Source organism: Trichomonas vaginalis, chromosome III (genome assembly GCF_026262505.1).
Source record: "Trichomonas vaginalis G3 chromosome III, whole genome shotgun sequence".
NCBI classification, from domain to species: domain Eukaryota; phylum Parabasalia; order Trichomonadida; family Trichomonadidae; genus Trichomonas; species Trichomonas vaginalis.
In genome coordinates, this window is record NC_067205.1 from 7,014,661 (window position 1) to 7,033,510 (window position 18,850).

Consider the following 18,850-nt stretch of genomic DNA (forward strand, 5'->3'; position numbering starts at 1 on the left):
TGAAAATCATCCATTGAAACATTATTTTTGTATCTCTTTCTCTTTTCATCTTGTTTCTTATATGATTCAATTTTATATTTCCAATACTTTTTCGTTAATTCAAAACTTGATTCCACATTTTCTTCTTCTGGATATGTTTCGTTAGGATTAAGTCTTATATGCTAACGCGTAACGAATCATTGATGCATTAGATGATAATGAAAGATTATGGAGCATGTCAATTTTATAAACAAATGTTTCTTCAATAATTTTATCATTGGGTCAATCATAATTTCAACGTCTTTATTGCAATAATGAATAAAATATTCTAATCTATTCTCAAAATTTTTAGCATCATTGAGATATATTTGATAATCACTATCTGATATAGTTTCTTGGGTTAATGCTGAATAAAATGAATCTTGAGTGAATGGTTCCTCTTTATATAATTCTTCTTCGTAATTTTCCCATGTGATGAATTGATATGGGAAAAAGGATTTAACACGTGTTTTATTGTTTCCGAAATCTTGAGTGAATTGGTCTAATGTCCCACCCGCTATATAATTTCTGATGTCAATAAATCTCAATTCATATGGAGCGTTTGTTTTCTTTACAATGATTTGCTTAAATTGTGAAGAAGAACCCAGCATTGATTTTATCTTCCATTTTGCAGTATTTAAATCACGAAGAATTAAATTTAAATCAAACTTTCCCGAATTAAAACCTATGATATTCACTTTATTGAATTCCTCATCTAGAAGTTCTTTAAATGCTTCCTTCTGTTTCTCATTTAATGTATTCATTAATTCTTCATATTGTTCAATATTTGATTTAGCAACTAATGAACAGGTTGAAAATAAAAATTCAATCCAATCAGAGATGAACGAATCACTTGATGTTAAGCAAAAATTCCTTGTATATGTTTTATCGTTTAATTTAACCGTTGATGATACCATAAATGGTTTTAAGTAAGCGTTCAAAGTTGCACATTCAGAAAGTAGAAGTTCTTCTTTAGTCTCTAATGTTTCGAAGTCAAAAGTAATATAATATCTTGTTGGTTTATAATATTCCTGCAAATTATGTGCTAATAGCCACTGATATATCTTCTGTTTCGTGATATGTGGTGCATATGGTTGTTGTGTGTTTTGCAATTGAACGTCTTGAATTAATCTTCCATTATTTTCTTTACATTTCTCACAATGTTTTAAAAATCTTCTTTGGTTTTTCCTTTCTGGATCATCACGGATAGAATATACTTCTTCTTTGCAAAAGGAGCAAACTTTATATCCTGTGAGTGCTTCAACGTCTGTTATTCTGTCAGCGTGAAGTTTTCCACATGGACTCTGTGTTAATAAAATATTTACTGTTTCAAATTCTGGATCTATCATTATTGATTCCACTAATGGAAAGTCTACCTTATTTATGTCCACGTCTTCTGGTTGAGGATCACAATAATAAAAATCAATATTAACGTTTAACATTCTTGCTAACCTCTCACTTTCTGATGAAATGTCAAACCCTTCATATGCATCTATGGCTTCATTTAAATAACTTCTACGAGTTTTAGGATTAACACCATCAGGAATGTTATAGAAGCGTTTAAATAACCTTCTACCTTCTGCTCTAATTTGATTATCATTCATTTTAGCCGTTCCGTTTTTGTTCATTTATGTAAGAATAAAAATTAAAAAATAAAAATAAAGTTTATTTTTTTAAAGTCTGAGACTCAGAGAGTCCAGGGCTAAAGTCCATAAAATGAATTAAGAACACATAAATTTTTATCATCTGCGACATGACGAATACATTTTAATTTACTCAAGAATGTGTACCCTGATACATTAAATCTAATTCCTGTCTTATTTAATTTCACAACTTTGAAAAGGAATGTATGAATAGCTATGAAATGATGACGAGATGATTTATGTGTTGCTTCCATTTTTTCTGAAATAAATGAATAAATATAATGTTTATAAGTTTTCATATCTTTTATGTTCTTAATAACGAATGGAATAGATCTTTCCACTTCGTCCTCCTTCGGAGCTGTTCTTTCATATGAAACATCAACGGTATCTTCAACAATGAAACCACAATCACATAAAATTTTATATGTACCAATTGTTTCTTTTGATATTTTATCTAACAAATCAAAAACTTTATCAACACCTGTACATTTATTTAAATAATAATTTGTGTAAATATCATGGTCTTCTTTCTTAATCGTATTTGTTGCATATGTCACGTTTTTCAGTGCTTTTTTGAATTTTTCAGAATCAAGAGGAGGTGAAAGTAATATACATGGATAATCTCCATCGTCAATAAATTGTAACTTATGTTTATGAATAAATTTTGTGCCTTCTTCTGAAAGTGTTTCGTCTATTTCACCATCTAATAAATTTTGTGTTGATTCCAAAAAGTAATTTTTATATCTTTCCTCATGTGATTTTTGAACTTCTGATTCTGAAGCTGGGATATTCATTAAATCCTCTACTTCATTTTCAGCATTTCTTAATTCTTTAATTTTTTCATCTATTTCATTCTTAATTGTTCCAATTTCTCAATCTCATCGTTATAATTTCATCTTGTTTAATTTTTTTTCAAATATTCAGGAGGTGTTTCAAGGCTCTCTGAGCCCAGGTCCTCTGGACCATAGAGGAAATATTCTCCTGTTTTTCAACTTTTTTGGGATATAAATATCTCATTATAGCCTTTTTAGTAATTGGTCCGTTATATTTAAATTCATTCAACAATCTAGAAAACTCTTTCACATTCTGCATATATGTTGGATAAGAACCGTCTCCAAAATTTTCTAAAATATTTTCTAATTCTGAATTAGTGAACTTTAAAGATTTCAATGAATTAGTTGTTATACTCATTTATTATAAAATAAGATAAAAAATATTTTTGATTAATAAGGAATTAATTTCATTTTATGTCTTATAATGTGCGCATATGTATTTAAAAGGCATTCATTGAATTGCTTTTCAATCTCTTTCTTTTTTTCATCTTCGAATATTATATCATTTTCATGTTCGAAGCTTGTAAGTTTGTTATCTTCAAATATTATATTAGTTTCATATATCAAATTATGATATCGGTCATATTCTTTTAAGTGATAAATAAATACAAAATTTACGGTTCCTTTAATTTTAAATTCAAAATTAATTTTACAACAGCTTTGTGGATCAATTAGTAAATCAATCAAATAATGTTCAAAATCAGATATTATTCTTTTTCCATACATTTTATATTAAATAAAAAATTGACACCATATTTGGAATCTATGCAAAAATATATTCTTTAATTAATGGTAATATAGGAATTGTAGGAATAAAAACTTTTTATAAATTATTCATAAATTTTTAAAATCTGCTATTCAGAAGTATGTTCAAAAATCATTCAATTATGTGAGAATTCTTACGATTACAAAAAAGGTCACACAACCCGCCCTCATATACTACTAAATATCTTTTTAAAATATTCTCATTATCAGCTTCCTTTATGCTCGCATTACACTACAGATATATTTTACCAGGCAACTACTTTAAAAAATTCGATTTTCAGAAATTTTACATTCTTTTTTTGTTAAAATCGTTCTAATACTAGTGATCCAGATCACTGCTACGATAAACAAATATAGTGCTATTACTTTCTAACTTATTATGACTAAAAATTTATTTTTATTATTATTTTGTGCTTTATTTTTCATATATTCACTTCAGCATACTTATTTATCAGAATAATAGAGAGATTACAGGATCATAATCCCATAAAAACTTCTTTACCATGATTAATATAATGAAAACTCACAAATTGTCATTTTATAGGATTTTTCAATATAAAATTATGATATATAGAATATGTTTAGTAAGTCTCCAAACAATCATCAATACATATCATATATAATGAAATTATGATTTTATATAACAACTTAAAAGCTTTCTTTACTATATATTTACCTCGGCCTAGACGAGTTCTGATCTACGCATATATTCATTCACTTCAAAATGCAATCTTTAATAATTTCGCCCTCTATCGTCGTGATCGGGACGATTATTTTCGAAATAGACCGAAAGACGATTATTTTTTTCGAAATAGACATTCTCCCTATTATTGATCATTTTGTATCTTTTTCTTAATGAATTGCCATATCTGCTTAAAATTAGAAAATGATTCTATATGCATACCAATATAACAAGTGACAATCCCAAATTCATATTTTTCTATTCAATTATTCGGGGATAACAAATTATCGTCTTTATCAAAAATTTTTGGAGCATATTTTTATTAAATTCGGATTCAGTTATGTCAAATATTCTTGAAACTGTAATAAACAGAAATTCATCAAAAGTGACAGCTCTCAATTTTTTGACATTTGTAAATTCTAAATTGAATGAGAAAAATGAAATAATACTAAGCATAATACAATATTCTAGATTTAATTATAATTAGGAAAAAGTTAGTTTTGAGAGTACTTTTCATAGGCATATAGAATGAAATCTTCTGAAAAATAATATCACATAAACTCATATTATTTTCTAATATATAACTATTTTATATAAAAATCAAATTCAATGATCTTAAAGCGAAGGATAAACCTCAAAATTTACGAATATAATGAGTGGGAATATTAATGCTTATCTATCATAAAACCATATGAAATATCAATTTTTGCTTTACGCCTAATTTTTGACGACAATTAGCAAAAAATGTTAAATGTTAACACTCAGTCCATTTGAATATGAAAAATAAAATTGACTTTGATTAAATGTTTTTATTTATCATGCAATTCTTCTTGCGACCAAAGCTTTGACTAAAAGTTCAAAAAATAAGATAGCTTAAAAAATAATATACGGTAGTGTTTACTAATAGATGAATAGTATATAAATTCTATTAAAATGGATTTGATCCAAAAAAATATATAAAATTTGATCATAAATAAAATCGTTTGAAATGACTTCTGTTGCATGCTAAGTTCGGTCAACGATAGAAATTGAGTGGAAATTAATCGTCGAGGAAGTACGATTATGTAAAGTAAAAAAATTTGTGGGATTTTTAATATTATATATTATTTTATAATAAAATTTTTTTGAGTCATTTTAAGAAGCACATATAATTTTTTGAATTTAAAATTAAAGTAGTGTCAAACGAATTTATCACTTAGTTTAATACTCAGATTCTTAAAATTAATGAAAAAAAGGTTTTCTGAGAACTTTTGAGAATGGTTTTCAAATTCCATTATTGAAAATATATAGGTATTGTATGAAATTCAAACTCTATATTTATTAATTCTAAATTTTTAATAAAATAACTTTTCAGAGGAATATGATTTTGAATGGTTGATTAATAAGTATAAAATGTCTACGATTTTAAGGAGGGAATTGTTCCTTATGAGGTATACATCATAACTATATACCTCATAAGGAACAATTCCCTCTTGATAGCTGGGAAACTTTCTCTGAATAACTTATCATTTGGAGAAAGTTTCCCAGCTATCTATTAGAAACTAAAGGCTGTGAGGCACTAATATATAATCAGTGCCTCATAGCCTTTAGTTTCTTATTAAAAACGAGAAAACTTGTTCGAAATGATAAACAATTTCGAACAAGTTTTCTCGTTTTAAGGAGGGAATTGTTCCTTATGAGGTATACATCATAACTATATACCTCATAAGGAACAATTCCCTCTAGATATCCTGGATATTTTTGAATATATTTTTTTAATTAAAGTTCTCAAAAGTATTATCAAAAGTGATTTTTTAAAAAATATCTCCAATTAATTAACTAATTAAAAGTATTATATTTTTAAAATTAAATAGTTTTTCAATTTTTTTGAAGGAATTGAGATACTTCCCACGACAATAAAATTGAGAGGTTTACATTATGACTGATCTTAGCATGCAACACTTCTTCATTTAAATTATAACAATTATTTTTGGTTTTATATTTTTTTGGATCAAATCCATTTTAATAGAATTTATATACTATTCATCTATTAGTAAACACTACCGTATATTATTTTTTAAGCTATCTTATTTTTTGAACTTTTAGTCAAAGCTTTGGTCGCAAGAAGAATTGCATGATAAATAAAAACATTTAATCAAAGTCAATTTTATTTTTCATATTCAAATGGACTGAGTGTTAACATTTAACATTTTTTGCTAATTGTCGTCAAAAATTAGGCGTAAAGCAAAAATTGATATTTCATATGGTTTTATGATAGATAAGCATTATATTCCCACTCATTATATTCGTAAATTTTGAGGTTTATCCTTCGCTTTTAAGATCATTGAATTTGATTTTTATATAAAATAGTTATATATTAGAAAATAATATGAGTTTATGTGATATTATTTTTCAGAAGATTTCATTCTATATGCCTATGAAAAGTACTCTCAAAACTAACTTTTTCCTAATTATAATTAAATCTAGAATATTGTATTATGCTTAGTATTATTTCATTTTTCTCATTCAATTTAGAATTTACAAATGTCAAAAAATTGAGAGCTGTCACTTTTGATGAATTTCTGTTTATTACATTTTCAAAATATGTATAACTTCACATTATTCCAAATCAATTTTATATGATAATTTGAAACCATAGTTTTGAATGTAGTACTTTGAAACGATCGACCTTTCAATACAACGTTAAAATTTCTAACATATATAAGGTTGAATACATATTTGATAGTAATTTTTTATTAATTCGCATCAAAAAAATTTGAGAGCAATTCTAAGAGTTTTCAAAATCTTTTTAAAAAATTTAATGCATTCTGTCAACAATTTATTAGACAATAATAAAATTCTGATCTCATAAAATCTGACACGGTCATTTCAAGTTATTTAGAAAATGTTACTGATTTCTCTTATATGTGCTGAAGTTATCGAAATGAAATTGATAACAGGCAGAAAGAGATCTAAAGTATGCTCTAGATATAACTCAGATTTCTATGCAAAGTGGGGTCAAAAGAACTTTGATTATTTCCCTTTTGGTTATCCTCCGAAAGATCAATGTTCCATCCCAAAATACAACAAAACTGAAGATGACAAAAAAGGTATTAAAACTTATAACTTCGTTCGCTGGATTACCGGGCTTAATGATAATATTTTTATCAATGATACGTTCCATGATACGCAATGCGCTTGCGCATTATACTGCTATTACAATGGTCTTCATCACGAACCATCTGAATCTACGAAATGCTACTCCACAAACGCTTCAATTGGATGCGGTACTTCAAACTTAGCAGGTGGATCTGCATCTTCAGCAGCTGCGATATTAGGATATTATTACGATTATGGTGATCCAAATCCTGGCCATAGATTATGGCTTCTCAGTAGATCAATGAAGCAAACATCTTTCTGTGGCGTTGGTGGTGCCAGTGCACTTAAAACATTCGGAATGGCAACATTAGATAAACCGCATGAAATTGATTTTGTAGCTTCTCCTCCTCCAGGTCCAGTTCCACCAGAACTTATTCCTGCAGATAACGGTGTAATGTGGACATTCTGGGGTAGAAACATGTCAACTACACTCCCTAAGGTTACAGTTAAACAAAACGGAACTGCCGTTCCAATTGTTACAGCACCTTACTTTTGATGTGGGATGAAAGATTTGTCGGATTCCGTCCAAATATTACAGCCAAAATTAACACGAAATTCGATGTAGAAATTGCTTTTGAACAATTTATCTACAAATATTCAATTTATATTACTAATTGCAGTGTTGATATGTCTGATTATGAGTACGATCAGATGATGGGTCGTAAATCATATGGTATCACGTGGCAACAAATTGTTACTTATTGCATCCTCGCAATAACAATTGTTGTTTTGATTTTGGGCATTGTCTGCGCCTGCATCAAGGGTCAGATCATCTGTGTTGCTTCATCAGTACAATACAAGACGGAATCGAACTCATCAACGCGTTCTACAACTAAAACTACAATTATTGAAACTAAATACGAAGTTCCTCCTGAGCCAAAGCCACAAATCTACAGTGTTACTACAAAGACAACTATAAAAACTACAACAAAGACCACAGCTCCCTCTAATAAACCAAATTCAGTGAAAGCTCTCGCAAATAAATTCAACAACAAATAATTTTCAATTACTATGTTTATGAACCATCAGTTTTGCGACAATTTCACCTTGTTATCCATTTATTTCTTTAAAATTTTATTTTTTATCTTATTAGTTTTTCAATTTTGCTCAACAGCATAAAATTAGACATTGCTTGTTTAGAATTTAAATGAGCGAACTAAAACAAAGATAAATTTGAACTAATTAATTTCATTATTCGTAAAAGAATGATGTTGTCTTAGATATAAGCTCCAAATTCTTTGTATTTATAATAAGTTTAGCGTTTACTGTTTTCCATTTTGCTAAAATGAGCTAATTACACGAAAATTTGGTAATTAGTTTAAAATGAGTTTTAATAAATAAAGCAGCACTGGGTTGACTTATCATTATAGTAACTCTTAATGATGTTCGCTATCAAAGTACTAATATATGCAGATTTCTTTGATAATCTGGATTTCATCTAATTTGTTAGACATTGAAATAAAATTTTATTCTAATAATAAGAGAATGGTAAAACAATATAAAGATTTGGTAATAAAATACACGTTATTTTGAATACACAATTGAATTATCTCGAATTTGAGTGTTTTAATTCCATAATCAGTTGTTATGGAGTAAGTACTAATGATATGATTATTGAAAGGCTGACAATCTGTTAAAATTTTGTCTGAATATGAATTTTTAACGATTGGATTGTTGCCAAACTTATAGACTTCGTTTTCAAAGAATACACAATTATCTATTGTCATTGTTGATGTTTCCATGGTTACTTCAAGAAATTCTGATCCAATATTTTTATATACAATTGTATTTGCAATGTTTTGTAGAGCATTCTCCATACAATGGTGCAAAATTACTCCTGATGTTTTAGTATTATTGAAATAAAAGCATAAATTTTCGTAAACTTGAAATGCTCTATAAATGGCAACGGGACCTGGATAATTTCCTTGATTATTTGAAATGTTATTGTTCTCAAAATTGCAATTTCCGAGACAACAGCAAATATGGCAAGTAACACTAATATTATCTAAATTATTTTCGTAAAAAGATGAATCTATTACACTTTGTGTATTTGCTGATGTCTGTTGAACAAAAGATGCAGCAATTCCTCTGAATGTAGAGTAACATCTGCAAATTATCATTTTATCAAGTAAAATCTTACTGCCGATGTGAAAGAAAGCAGGGCATGCAAAGTTTTGATCTCCGTAAAATCTTGAATAAAATGTAAGTATATCTGAAAATGATGTTTTCCTAATATTAAGAATAGAATTCTGCTGAATAATATATACTGCGCCTCCTGAATTAACCTGTGTTTTTGAATACTGGCATCTATAAATCTCAAAAGTTCCTGAACTAGTTTCAGTAAATCCCAGCGAGGAATAACACTAAATTTCAATACATTTTTTGAAAATGATGATCTACATGATTTGTGATTAAAGAAATCATTTATATTATCCTATATAATGGCATAGGAATGCATATTTGCCAATTCAGAATTAGATTACTCATGTTTTATTTAGTTGGTTAAGTACAGACATAAACTTTTATTCATATGGGAAGAGGAAAGTAAAGTAAAATAAAGATTTAGTTATTAAATACAAATTATTTTGTATGCAAGATTGAATAACATCGAATTTGAGTGTTTTAATTCCATAATCAGTTGTTATAGAGTAAGTGCTAATGATCTGATTATTGATTGGCTGACAATCTGTTAAAATTTTGTCTGAATATGAATTTTTAACAATTGGGTTAGTTTCAAACTTATAAACAGTGTTTTCAAAGAAAACGCAGTTATTCAATGTCATTGTTGAAGTGCCCCATGTTTGTTCTAAAGATTTTTCTGGAGAATTCTTAAAAACTACTGTGTTTGCAACATTTTGCAGAGCATTATCCATACAATGATGAAAAATTACTGCATGCGTTTTAGTATTATTGAAATAATAGCAAAAACTTTCAGAAACTCCGAAAGCTAAGTAAATGGCAACAGGGCCTGGATAATTTCCTTGATTATGTGAAACATTATTGTTCTCAAAATTACAATTTCCCATACAACAACAAATATGGCAAATAGCAGTTGAATTATCCAGATTGTTTTGGTAAAATGATGAATAAAATGCATTTTGTGAATTCAATGAAGTTTGTGGCACAAAAGAAGCAGCAATCCCTCTGAATTTTGAATAGCATCCGCATATTATCATTTTATTCATTAAAATTTTACTGCCTTCATGGAAAAAAGCAGGGCAACTAAAGTTTTGATCAATATAATGCATTGAATATAATGTGATAATATCTGAAAATGATGTTTTTGTAATATTCAGAAAGGAATCCCTTTGCTTTATGTAAACAGCATCCCCGGAATTAATTTGTGTCTTCGCATAGTTGCATCTATAGATTTCATAAGTTCCAGTGGTTGTTTCAATAAATCCCAATGAGGTCTAAGATAATATTTCCTTTCATTTAGAAAACGTTAACTGAAATTATGAAATTATGACAATAATCATTACTCAATATTGAAAGAATAGCATTAGGTATTTGAAATAGCTATACAATTTTGTGAGCAAAAAGTCGATCTCAACTGTTTTATATCAATTTAGAAAGACCTGTCAGGAAGCATAAACATAATTGGGAACCAGCAGCTCAATGAATGGCAATATTTCACTTACTTTCATCATATCATTGAATTATTTTTTTAAATAATCTAAAAATTGTTCATAGAGTTCCAAATACGCATTAAGTGGTGCATAATGTAAATTTATGGAAAGAAATGAGTAAGAAAATAAATAGATAATTTACATCAAAATAAGCTCCTTTTCTTTTGTAAAGTCTCTTATTCAAATTTTTGATAGAGGTTCATTAAATATTGAGACAGAAAAACGATAGGGAGACTTTACGTAGGAAAATGGGTTTAAAAACATAAAGAAAGCTAAAATTAAAAGAATATTTGCAAAGGCATCTAGATATTTTGTATTCAACATAATAATATTTAATGCCAATCAATTGCATTAATGGTAGTTCATTAATTAAAGTGCAATTGATTGTTTCTGCCTGACTTATTTCAGCGTCAAAAAAGCAATTAGTAAAAAGGATTGGTTGTGGAATTCCAATAAAATAACTATTTTCAAAAGATGTTGCCGGACGAACAACTAAATATCCTGAATTATTGTTATTAAGCAAATAATAGTACTTAGAAGTTCCGGATTGCCATGATAATATGCTTAAAGTTGACGTTGTAGTATTTTCATTGATACAAAAAATTGCTGAGGCATTAAAAGTTTCATATCCAGCATGAGTACTTCCATATTGATACTTTGCAGTATTCATCGTAGTATTGTAATTCGAAAAAATAGAATTTCCGTAAGAATGCATATAAAAAATTGTATCAGTAATACAATTAAACATTGAAGTATCATTTGTCTGCATTTTATAGTCGCCTGTTTTTGGCGCAAATGACGCATCTAGTGCTCTACTCTTTCCTTGGCAAGATTCAAAATACAAACCAGAGCAAAGAAAGGAAATTCCTTCATGATAGAATGCAGGGCATCCATAATTTGAGTCAATTTTATATTTAACACTTTGCGATACTAATTTTATGAATGAACTAAATTCAATCCTGAGACTGTTGTTTTCTTTGACAAGATATATAGCCCCACCGACACCAGAATTGAGATTATAGAAATATGTTCGATTGAAAACGAATGAATTCTCGCTACTTATTTCAAAATTCTTCTTTTAGATTTTTATAAAATCCTTACATAAGGTTAATTCAAAGAAAATATATTGAGAAACAAATCATAAATTAATTCCCGTTGTAATTTTATGAAAAGTGAAAAGATAATGTGAAAAACATTTTCAAACAAAGTCATTAGTATGATGAGTTTATTACTTATCAAAAAATGATAGTGAAGCCACCATAATTTTTGAAAAATTATAATAGTTCAGAAATAATAATTAGTTTTAATAATAATTAGTTTTAATAAAGAGCTATATTTATGAGAATTTACAATACTCACTCAACGGACCTAGCATTACAGCTAGCGTTTTAGGTTGTAATGGCCAGTGCAAGCCTGAATTAATATTCCCAAATTCAATCTTCTATGAATCAAAGGAATACATTGTTACAGAAATTGCTCCAAAAGCTTTTTATAACAAAAGAAATAATTTTACAAATATAGTTTTCCCTTCGAATTTACTTTATATCACAAGTCAGGCTTTCGATATTACATATTACCAATCTCCTCCATTACTTCCTTCTAAGCTTAAAGTTATAGATACTCTTGGCTTTGCTTCTTGTAGATTTACTACGATTGCAATTCCAGAATCAATTGAATTCATAGGTGAAGGTGCTTTTTCATATAATCAGAATTTAAAAAGCATTTTTCTTTCAGAAAACAATCAGTTCTATTGCATCTGATTGCGACCGAGTTTTCGAACTTTCCCGAGGGAATTGAAGGGTGAGAGGTATATAGTATGCCTATATGCCTCTCACCCTCCAATTCCTTCTCTGAAGCTGGGAAATTTTGTCCAAATGTTAAACTATTCAGACAAAATTTCCCAGCTTCAGAGAAGGAATAGGAGCCTACCAGGCACTGATATATAATCAGTGCTTTGTAGGCTCCTATTCCTAATAGAAAGTTCGAAAACTCGGTCGCAATTGCATCTGATTGCAACCGAGTTTTCGAACTTTCCCGAGGGAATTGAAGGGTGAGAGGTATATAGTATGCCTATATGCCTCTCACCCTCCAATTCCTTCTCTGAAGCTGGAAATTTTGTCCAAATGTTAAACTATTCAGACAAAATTTCCCAGCTTCAGAGAAGGAATAGGAGCCTACCAGGCACTGATATATAATCAGTGCTTTGTAGGCTCCTATTCCTAATAGAAAGTTCGAAAACTCGGTCGCAATTGCATCTGATTGCGACCGAGTTTTCGAACTTTCCCGAGGGAATTGAAGGGTGAGAGGTATATAGTATGCCTATATGCCTCTCACCCTCCAATTCCTTCTCTGAAGCTGGGAAATTTTGTCCAAATGTTAAACTATTCAGACAAAATTTCCCAGCTTCAGAGAAGGAATAGGAGCCTACCAGGCACTGATATATAATCAGTGCTTTGTAGGCTCCTATTCCTAATAGAAAGTTCGAAAACTCGGTCGCAATTGCATCTGATTGCGACCGAGTTTTCGAACTTTCCCGAGGGAATTGGAGGGTGAGAGATACATAGTCTATCTATGTACCTCCCACCCTCCAAATCCCACTCTAAATGGGAGAAACTTTGTTCGCATGTTATCTTATTCAAACAAAGTTTCTCCCATTTAGAGAAGGAATAGAAAGTTCGAAAACTCGGTCGCAATTGCATCTGATTGCGACCGAGTTTTCGAACTTTCCCGAGGGAATTGAAGGGTGAGAGGTATATAGTATGCCTATATGCCTCTCACCCTCCAATTCCTTCTCTGAAGCTGGGAAATTTTGTCCAAATGTTAAACTATTCAGACAAAATTTCCCAGCTTCAGAGAAGGAATAGGAGCCTACCAGGCACTGATATATAATCAGTGCTTTGTAGGCTCCTATTCCTAATAGAAAGTTCGAAAACTCGGTCGCAATTGCATCTGATTGCGACCGAGTTTTCGAACTTTCCCGAGGGAATTGAAGGGTGAGAGGTATATAGTATGCCTATATGCCTCTCACCCTCCAATTCCTTCTCTGAAGCTGGGAAATTTTGTCCAAATGTTAAACTATTCAGACAAAATTTCCCAGCTTCAGAGAAGGAATAGGAGCCACCAGGCACTGATATATAATCAGTGCTTTGTAGGCTCCTATTCCTAATAGAAAGTTCGAAAACTCGGTCGCAATTGCATCTGATTGCGACCGAGTTTTCGAACTTTCCCGAGGGAATTGGAGGGTGAGAGATACATAGTCTATCTATGTACCTCCCACCCTCCAAATCCCACTCTAAATGGGAGAAACTTTGTTCGCATGTTATCTTATTCAAACAAAGTTTCTCCCATTTAGAGAAGGAATAGAAAGTTCGAAACTCGGTCGCAATTGCATCTGATTGCGACCGAGTTTTCGAACTTTCCCGAGGAATTGAAGGGTGAGAGGTATATAGTATGCCTATATGCCTCTCACCCTCCAATTCCTTCTCTGAAGCTGGGAAATTTTGTCCAAATGTTAAACTATTCAGACAAAATTTCCCAGCTTCAGAGAAGGAATAGGAGCCTACCAGGCACTGATATATAATCAGTGCTTTGTAGGCTCCTATTCCTAATAGAAAGTTCGAAAACTCGGTCGCAATTGCATCTGATTGCGACCGAGTTTTCGAACTTTCCCGAGGGAATTGGAGGGTGAGAGATACATAGTCTATCTATGTACCTCCCACCCTCCAAATCCCACTCTAAATGGGAGAAACTTTGTTCGCATGTTATCTTATTCAAACAAAGTTTCTCCATTTAGAGAAGGAATAGAAAGTTCGAAAACTCGGTCGCAATTGCATCTGATTGCGACCGAGTTTTCGAACTTTCCCGAGGGAATTGAAGGGTGAGAGGTATATAGTATGCCTATATGCTCTCTCACCCTCCAATTCCTTCTCTGAAGCTGGAAATTTTGTCCAAATGTTAAACTATTCAGACAAAATTTCCCAGCTTCAGAGAAGGAATAGGAGCCTACCAGGCACTGATATATAATCAGTGCTTTGTAGGCTCCTATTCCTAATAGAAAGTTCGAAAACTCGGTCGCAATTGCATCTGATTGCGACCGAGTTTTCGAACTTTCCCGAGGGAATTGGAGGGTGAGAGATACATAGTCTATCTATGTACCTCCCACCCTCCAAATCCCACTCTAAATGGGAGAAACTTTGTTCGCATGTTATCTTATTCAAACAAAGTTTCTCCCATTTAGAGAAGGAATAGAAAGTTCGAAAACTCGGTCGCAATTGCATCTGATTGCAACCGAGTTTTCGAACTTTCCCGAGGGAATTGAAGGGTGAGAGGTATATAGTATGCCTATATGCCTCTCACCCTCCAATTCCTTCTCTGAAGCTGGGAAATTTTGTCCAAATGTTAAACTATTCAGACAAAATTTCCCAGCTTCAGAGAAGGAATAGGAGCCTACCAGGCACTGATATATAATCAGTGCTTTGTAGGCTCTATTCCTAATAGAAAGTTCGAAAACTCGGTCGCAATTGCATCTGATTGCGACCGAGTTTTCGAACTTTCCCGAGGGAATTGGAGGGTGAGAGATACATAGTCTATCTATGTACCTCCCACCCTCCAAATCCCACTCTAAATGGGAGAAACTTTGTTCGCATGTTATCTTATTCAAACAAAGTTTCTCCCATTTAGAGAAGGAATAGAAAGTTCGAAAACTCGGTCGCAATTGCATCTGATTGCGACGAGTTTTCGAACTTTCCGAGGAATTGAAGGGTGAGAGGTATATAGTATGCCTATATGCCTCTCACCCTCAATTCCTTCTCTGAAGCTGGGAAATTTTGTCCAAATGTTAAACTATTCAGACAAAATTTCCCAGCTTCAGAGAAGGAATAGGAGCCTACCAGGCACTGATATATAATCAGTGCTTTGTAGGCTCCTATTCCTAATAGAAAGTTCGAAAACTCGGTCGCAATTGCATCTGATTGCGACCGAGTTTTCGAACTTTCCCGAGGGAATTGGAGGGTGAGAGATACATAGTCTATCTATGTACCTCCCACCCTCCAAATCCCACTCTAAATGGGAGAAACTTTGTTCGCATGTTATCTTATTCAAACAAAGTTTCTCCCATTTAGAGAAGGAATAGAAAGTTCGAAAACTCGGTCGCAATTGCATCTGATTGCACCGAGTTTTCGAACTTTCCCGAGGGAATTGAAGGGTGAGAGGTATATAGTATGCCTATATGCCTCTCACCCTCCAATTCCTTCTCTGAAGCTGGGAAATTTTGTCCAAATGTTAAACTATTCAGACAAAATTTCCCAGCTTCAGAGAAGGAATAGGAGCCTACCAGGCACTGATATATAATCAGTGCTTTGTAGGCTCCTATTCCTAATAGAAAGTTCGAAAACTCGGTCGCAATTGCATCTGATTGCGACCGAGTTTTCGAACTTTCCCGAGGGAATTGGAGGGTGAGAGATACATAGTCTATCTATGTACCTCCCACCCTCCAAATCCCACTCTAAATGGGAGAAACTTTGTTCGCATGTTATCTTATTCAAACAAAGTTTCTCCCATTTAGAGAAGGAATAGGAGCCTACAGGCACTGATATATAATCAGTGCTTTGTAGGCTCCTATTCCTAATAAAAATTTGAAAACTTTGGAGCATTTGATTATTGTATTTTGTCAAGAGAAATTCAGCCCTGCGAAGTGCCAGTTCTAGACTGGTGCCTCGCAGGGTTTAATTTCTCATATTGGTAGATTTTGATGTTTTTATATTAACAAAAACGAATGAAAAAGATTTGCTTATATAAGAGGAAACTCTCTATCAGAGGTGCTGAATTCAGGCATTCGCATCTGATAGAGAGTCTCCTTTTATATAAGCGAATATAAAAGAATCTATTCTTTTTTGGTGCGTATTTTCAAATATTGAATACTTATGAAAAGTGTTTTTCCTAAAAATTTAATATAATGCTTAGCACAATATATAAAATTAAAATATCTATAATTATTTTCTATATAACACTTTTCATTACACCTTGAAAAGTCTTCTCAAACTCTATTTTTAATTATTTTTTAGATATATCTCAAGTGTGATTATTCAAAAACTCATATAGACTATATTTATTTTTTTCATTCAAAAAATTATATGAGAATCTCAAATTAACTTTCAAATTTTTTATTTTAAAAAAATATTAATAATTATATTTTAATATACTTTTTTGCCCAAAAAATAATCGTACTTCCTCGACGATTAACAGGCTCTCAATTTCTATCGTTGACACTACTTAGCATGCAACAACATTAGTTAAATCAAGATTTTGATTTGAATTTTTTAGAAAAACGTGATTTATGTCCGTATTTGTAATTATGTCTGATTTGTATTGTTTAATAGAATATGTATGGAAATATATCTCTCTAGTTTTGAGACAGATTACTGAATTGTCTCTTAAAAAGACGTAATTGTCTCTTATAAAAACATCATTTTTTTCGTTGACATAAATTTTATAAAACTCCTTCTATAATTTTCCTCAGAAAGGCGAATAAATTAAGATATTTCTGAATTGAAAGGGATGATTTTAAAATCTTAGTACAAATACTAACTACATTAAGTTGTAGACCGAAAATATTAATGATGGGTACTTTACTCAAAATTTGATAGACTAGCGGCAAAAAATAAATATTATTTGAGAGAGAGCGTATTTATAGTTGACATTTGCAGGAAGCATTATCTTGTCTCGGGGCTATAAATTATTTTTTTCATTTAAACTGAATTTGCTTTTAAGCTTTGAACATTCGATTAATTCAATTATAATTCAACTTAATTTTTTCATGGTAAATCAGGTTCTTTGCACGTTTCTGTTAGTATTTTTCAAAATTCAATTTTTACTTTTCTGATACTATATTTTAGAACCTCATTCAATTTTCTAAATGATACTTACAAAAATGTTTGAAAAAACCAAACCATTGATCACTACCTTGATTTGAAACATTTTGATCGCGCTTGATCTTTAACTTTACAAATTAGACTTTTCATATTTCACTGAAATTTTTGAGAGCAAATTGTATTCATTTTTATTTTAATGCTAGATCAATCAACTAATATCTATAACCAGGTTCTTTTTGGTATTAGCCCTGAAGCCATGCGCCCAATGCAAAAACTCCTATATAAGTTCATTCTAAACGAAATTCCTTACCATGAAGCAGCAATGAAATCCCGTGAACTTATTGGAACATCAGAACATATTGAAAACCTCATGCAACTAATGCAAGTTCCTGATAAACCGCCGGTTGCAGCACAAATCACTCCAGACATGTACTTGGATAAAAAATCCAAGACATGGAGTCAATATGAAGATCAAAGACTATTAGCAGGTATCCACAGAGGAGGAATTTTAGATTGGAACAAGATCAGTGAGTTTGTTGGTAATGGAAGAAACCGTGGTCAATGTGCGCAAAGATGGTTCAGATCATTAAATCCGACAATTAACAAAACAGCTTGGACAAAAGAAGAAGATGATTTATTATTGTCTTTGGTGAAGAAACACGGTCACAGAGGTTGGACAAAAATTGCTAACGAAATTGATGGTAGAACAGATGTTCAATGCAGGTATAGATTTCAAATTATATCAAAGAGACCTTTACCAAAGCGTCCAAAACTCCCAGTTGAGAATAATACTGTTTCAATCCTTCAAACTTCTACTGAAGAAAAAGAAGAAATCCCAGGTGATAAAAAAGTGCCAGATCTGAATAACTTAGATTGCGAAGAACAAATGAATCAAATTGCAGAATTCTGTAATAGCATGCAGCTCCTTGACCTATTGAATGAAGTCAAAAGCGATCCATTCTCTCTTTTGAAACAATATAATGATTAACTTTTTTAAAAATGTATTAAATAAATTTAATTATGATATAATTGGTTGTTCTTTAAGTAGTATTTTTACACATGTTTGTTTGTAAAAATGCAATGTTTTATATAAATTCAAAATCTAAATTTTGAATAATTATTTTTTGAGAGGAGAGTTTCGATTTTTGTGAACTTTCAGAAAGTTTTGAATTCGATCAATTATTTTTTGAGAACAAATTGTTAAATTCATTCAATTGAGTAATGAAATGGCTTGCAGTAAGCACGAGTACCAAACAGCAAATTTTAAAAGAAC

General features: G+C 31.0%; 3 protein-coding genes across 3 annotated transcripts, besides 5 other annotated features; 2 read left to right on the forward strand and 1 right to left on the reverse strand.

The window, feature by feature from the left end:
* Positions 1 to 3,220: part of a mobile genetic element that runs on past the window's edge.
* TVAGG3_0656120 (uncharacterized protein) lies at positions 749 to 1,622 on the reverse strand (the record flags this gene model as incomplete). The annotated part of the gene is made up of 1 exon (XM_051241843.1): positions 749 to 1,622. A coding segment is annotated over one exon (874 nt), but the record flags the coding sequence as incomplete, so codon positions are not given.
* Positions 2,737 to 3,008: a mobile genetic element.
* A 1,083-nt stretch (positions 3,221 to 4,303) lies between the features above and the next one.
* Positions 4,304 to 4,340: a mobile genetic element.
* Positions 4,341 to 6,475: 2,135 nt separating this feature from the next.
* Positions 6,476 to 6,512: a mobile genetic element.
* Positions 6,513 to 6,808: 296 nt separating this feature from the next.
* TVAGG3_0656160 (cysteine-rich secretory protein family) lies at positions 6,809 to 10,632 on the forward strand (the record flags this gene model as incomplete). The annotated part of the gene is made up of 1 exon (XM_051241844.1): positions 6,826 to 7,575. The coding sequence occupies one exon, from the start codon at positions 6,826 to 6,828 to the stop codon at positions 7,573 to 7,575; it is 750 nt and encodes a 249-aa protein (XP_051088431.1).
* Positions 10,633 to 12,463: 1,831 nt separating this feature from the next.
* Positions 12,464 to 16,358: a mobile genetic element.
* Positions 16,359 to 17,752: 1,394 nt separating this feature from the next.
* On the forward strand, positions 17,753 to 18,850 carry TVAGG3_0656180 (RNA polymerase II transcription regulator recruiting protein; the record flags this gene model as incomplete). The annotated part of the gene is made up of 1 exon (XM_001296734.2): positions 17,774 to 18,565. The coding sequence occupies one exon, from the start codon at positions 17,774 to 17,776 to the stop codon at positions 18,563 to 18,565; it is 792 nt and encodes a 263-aa protein (XP_001296735.1).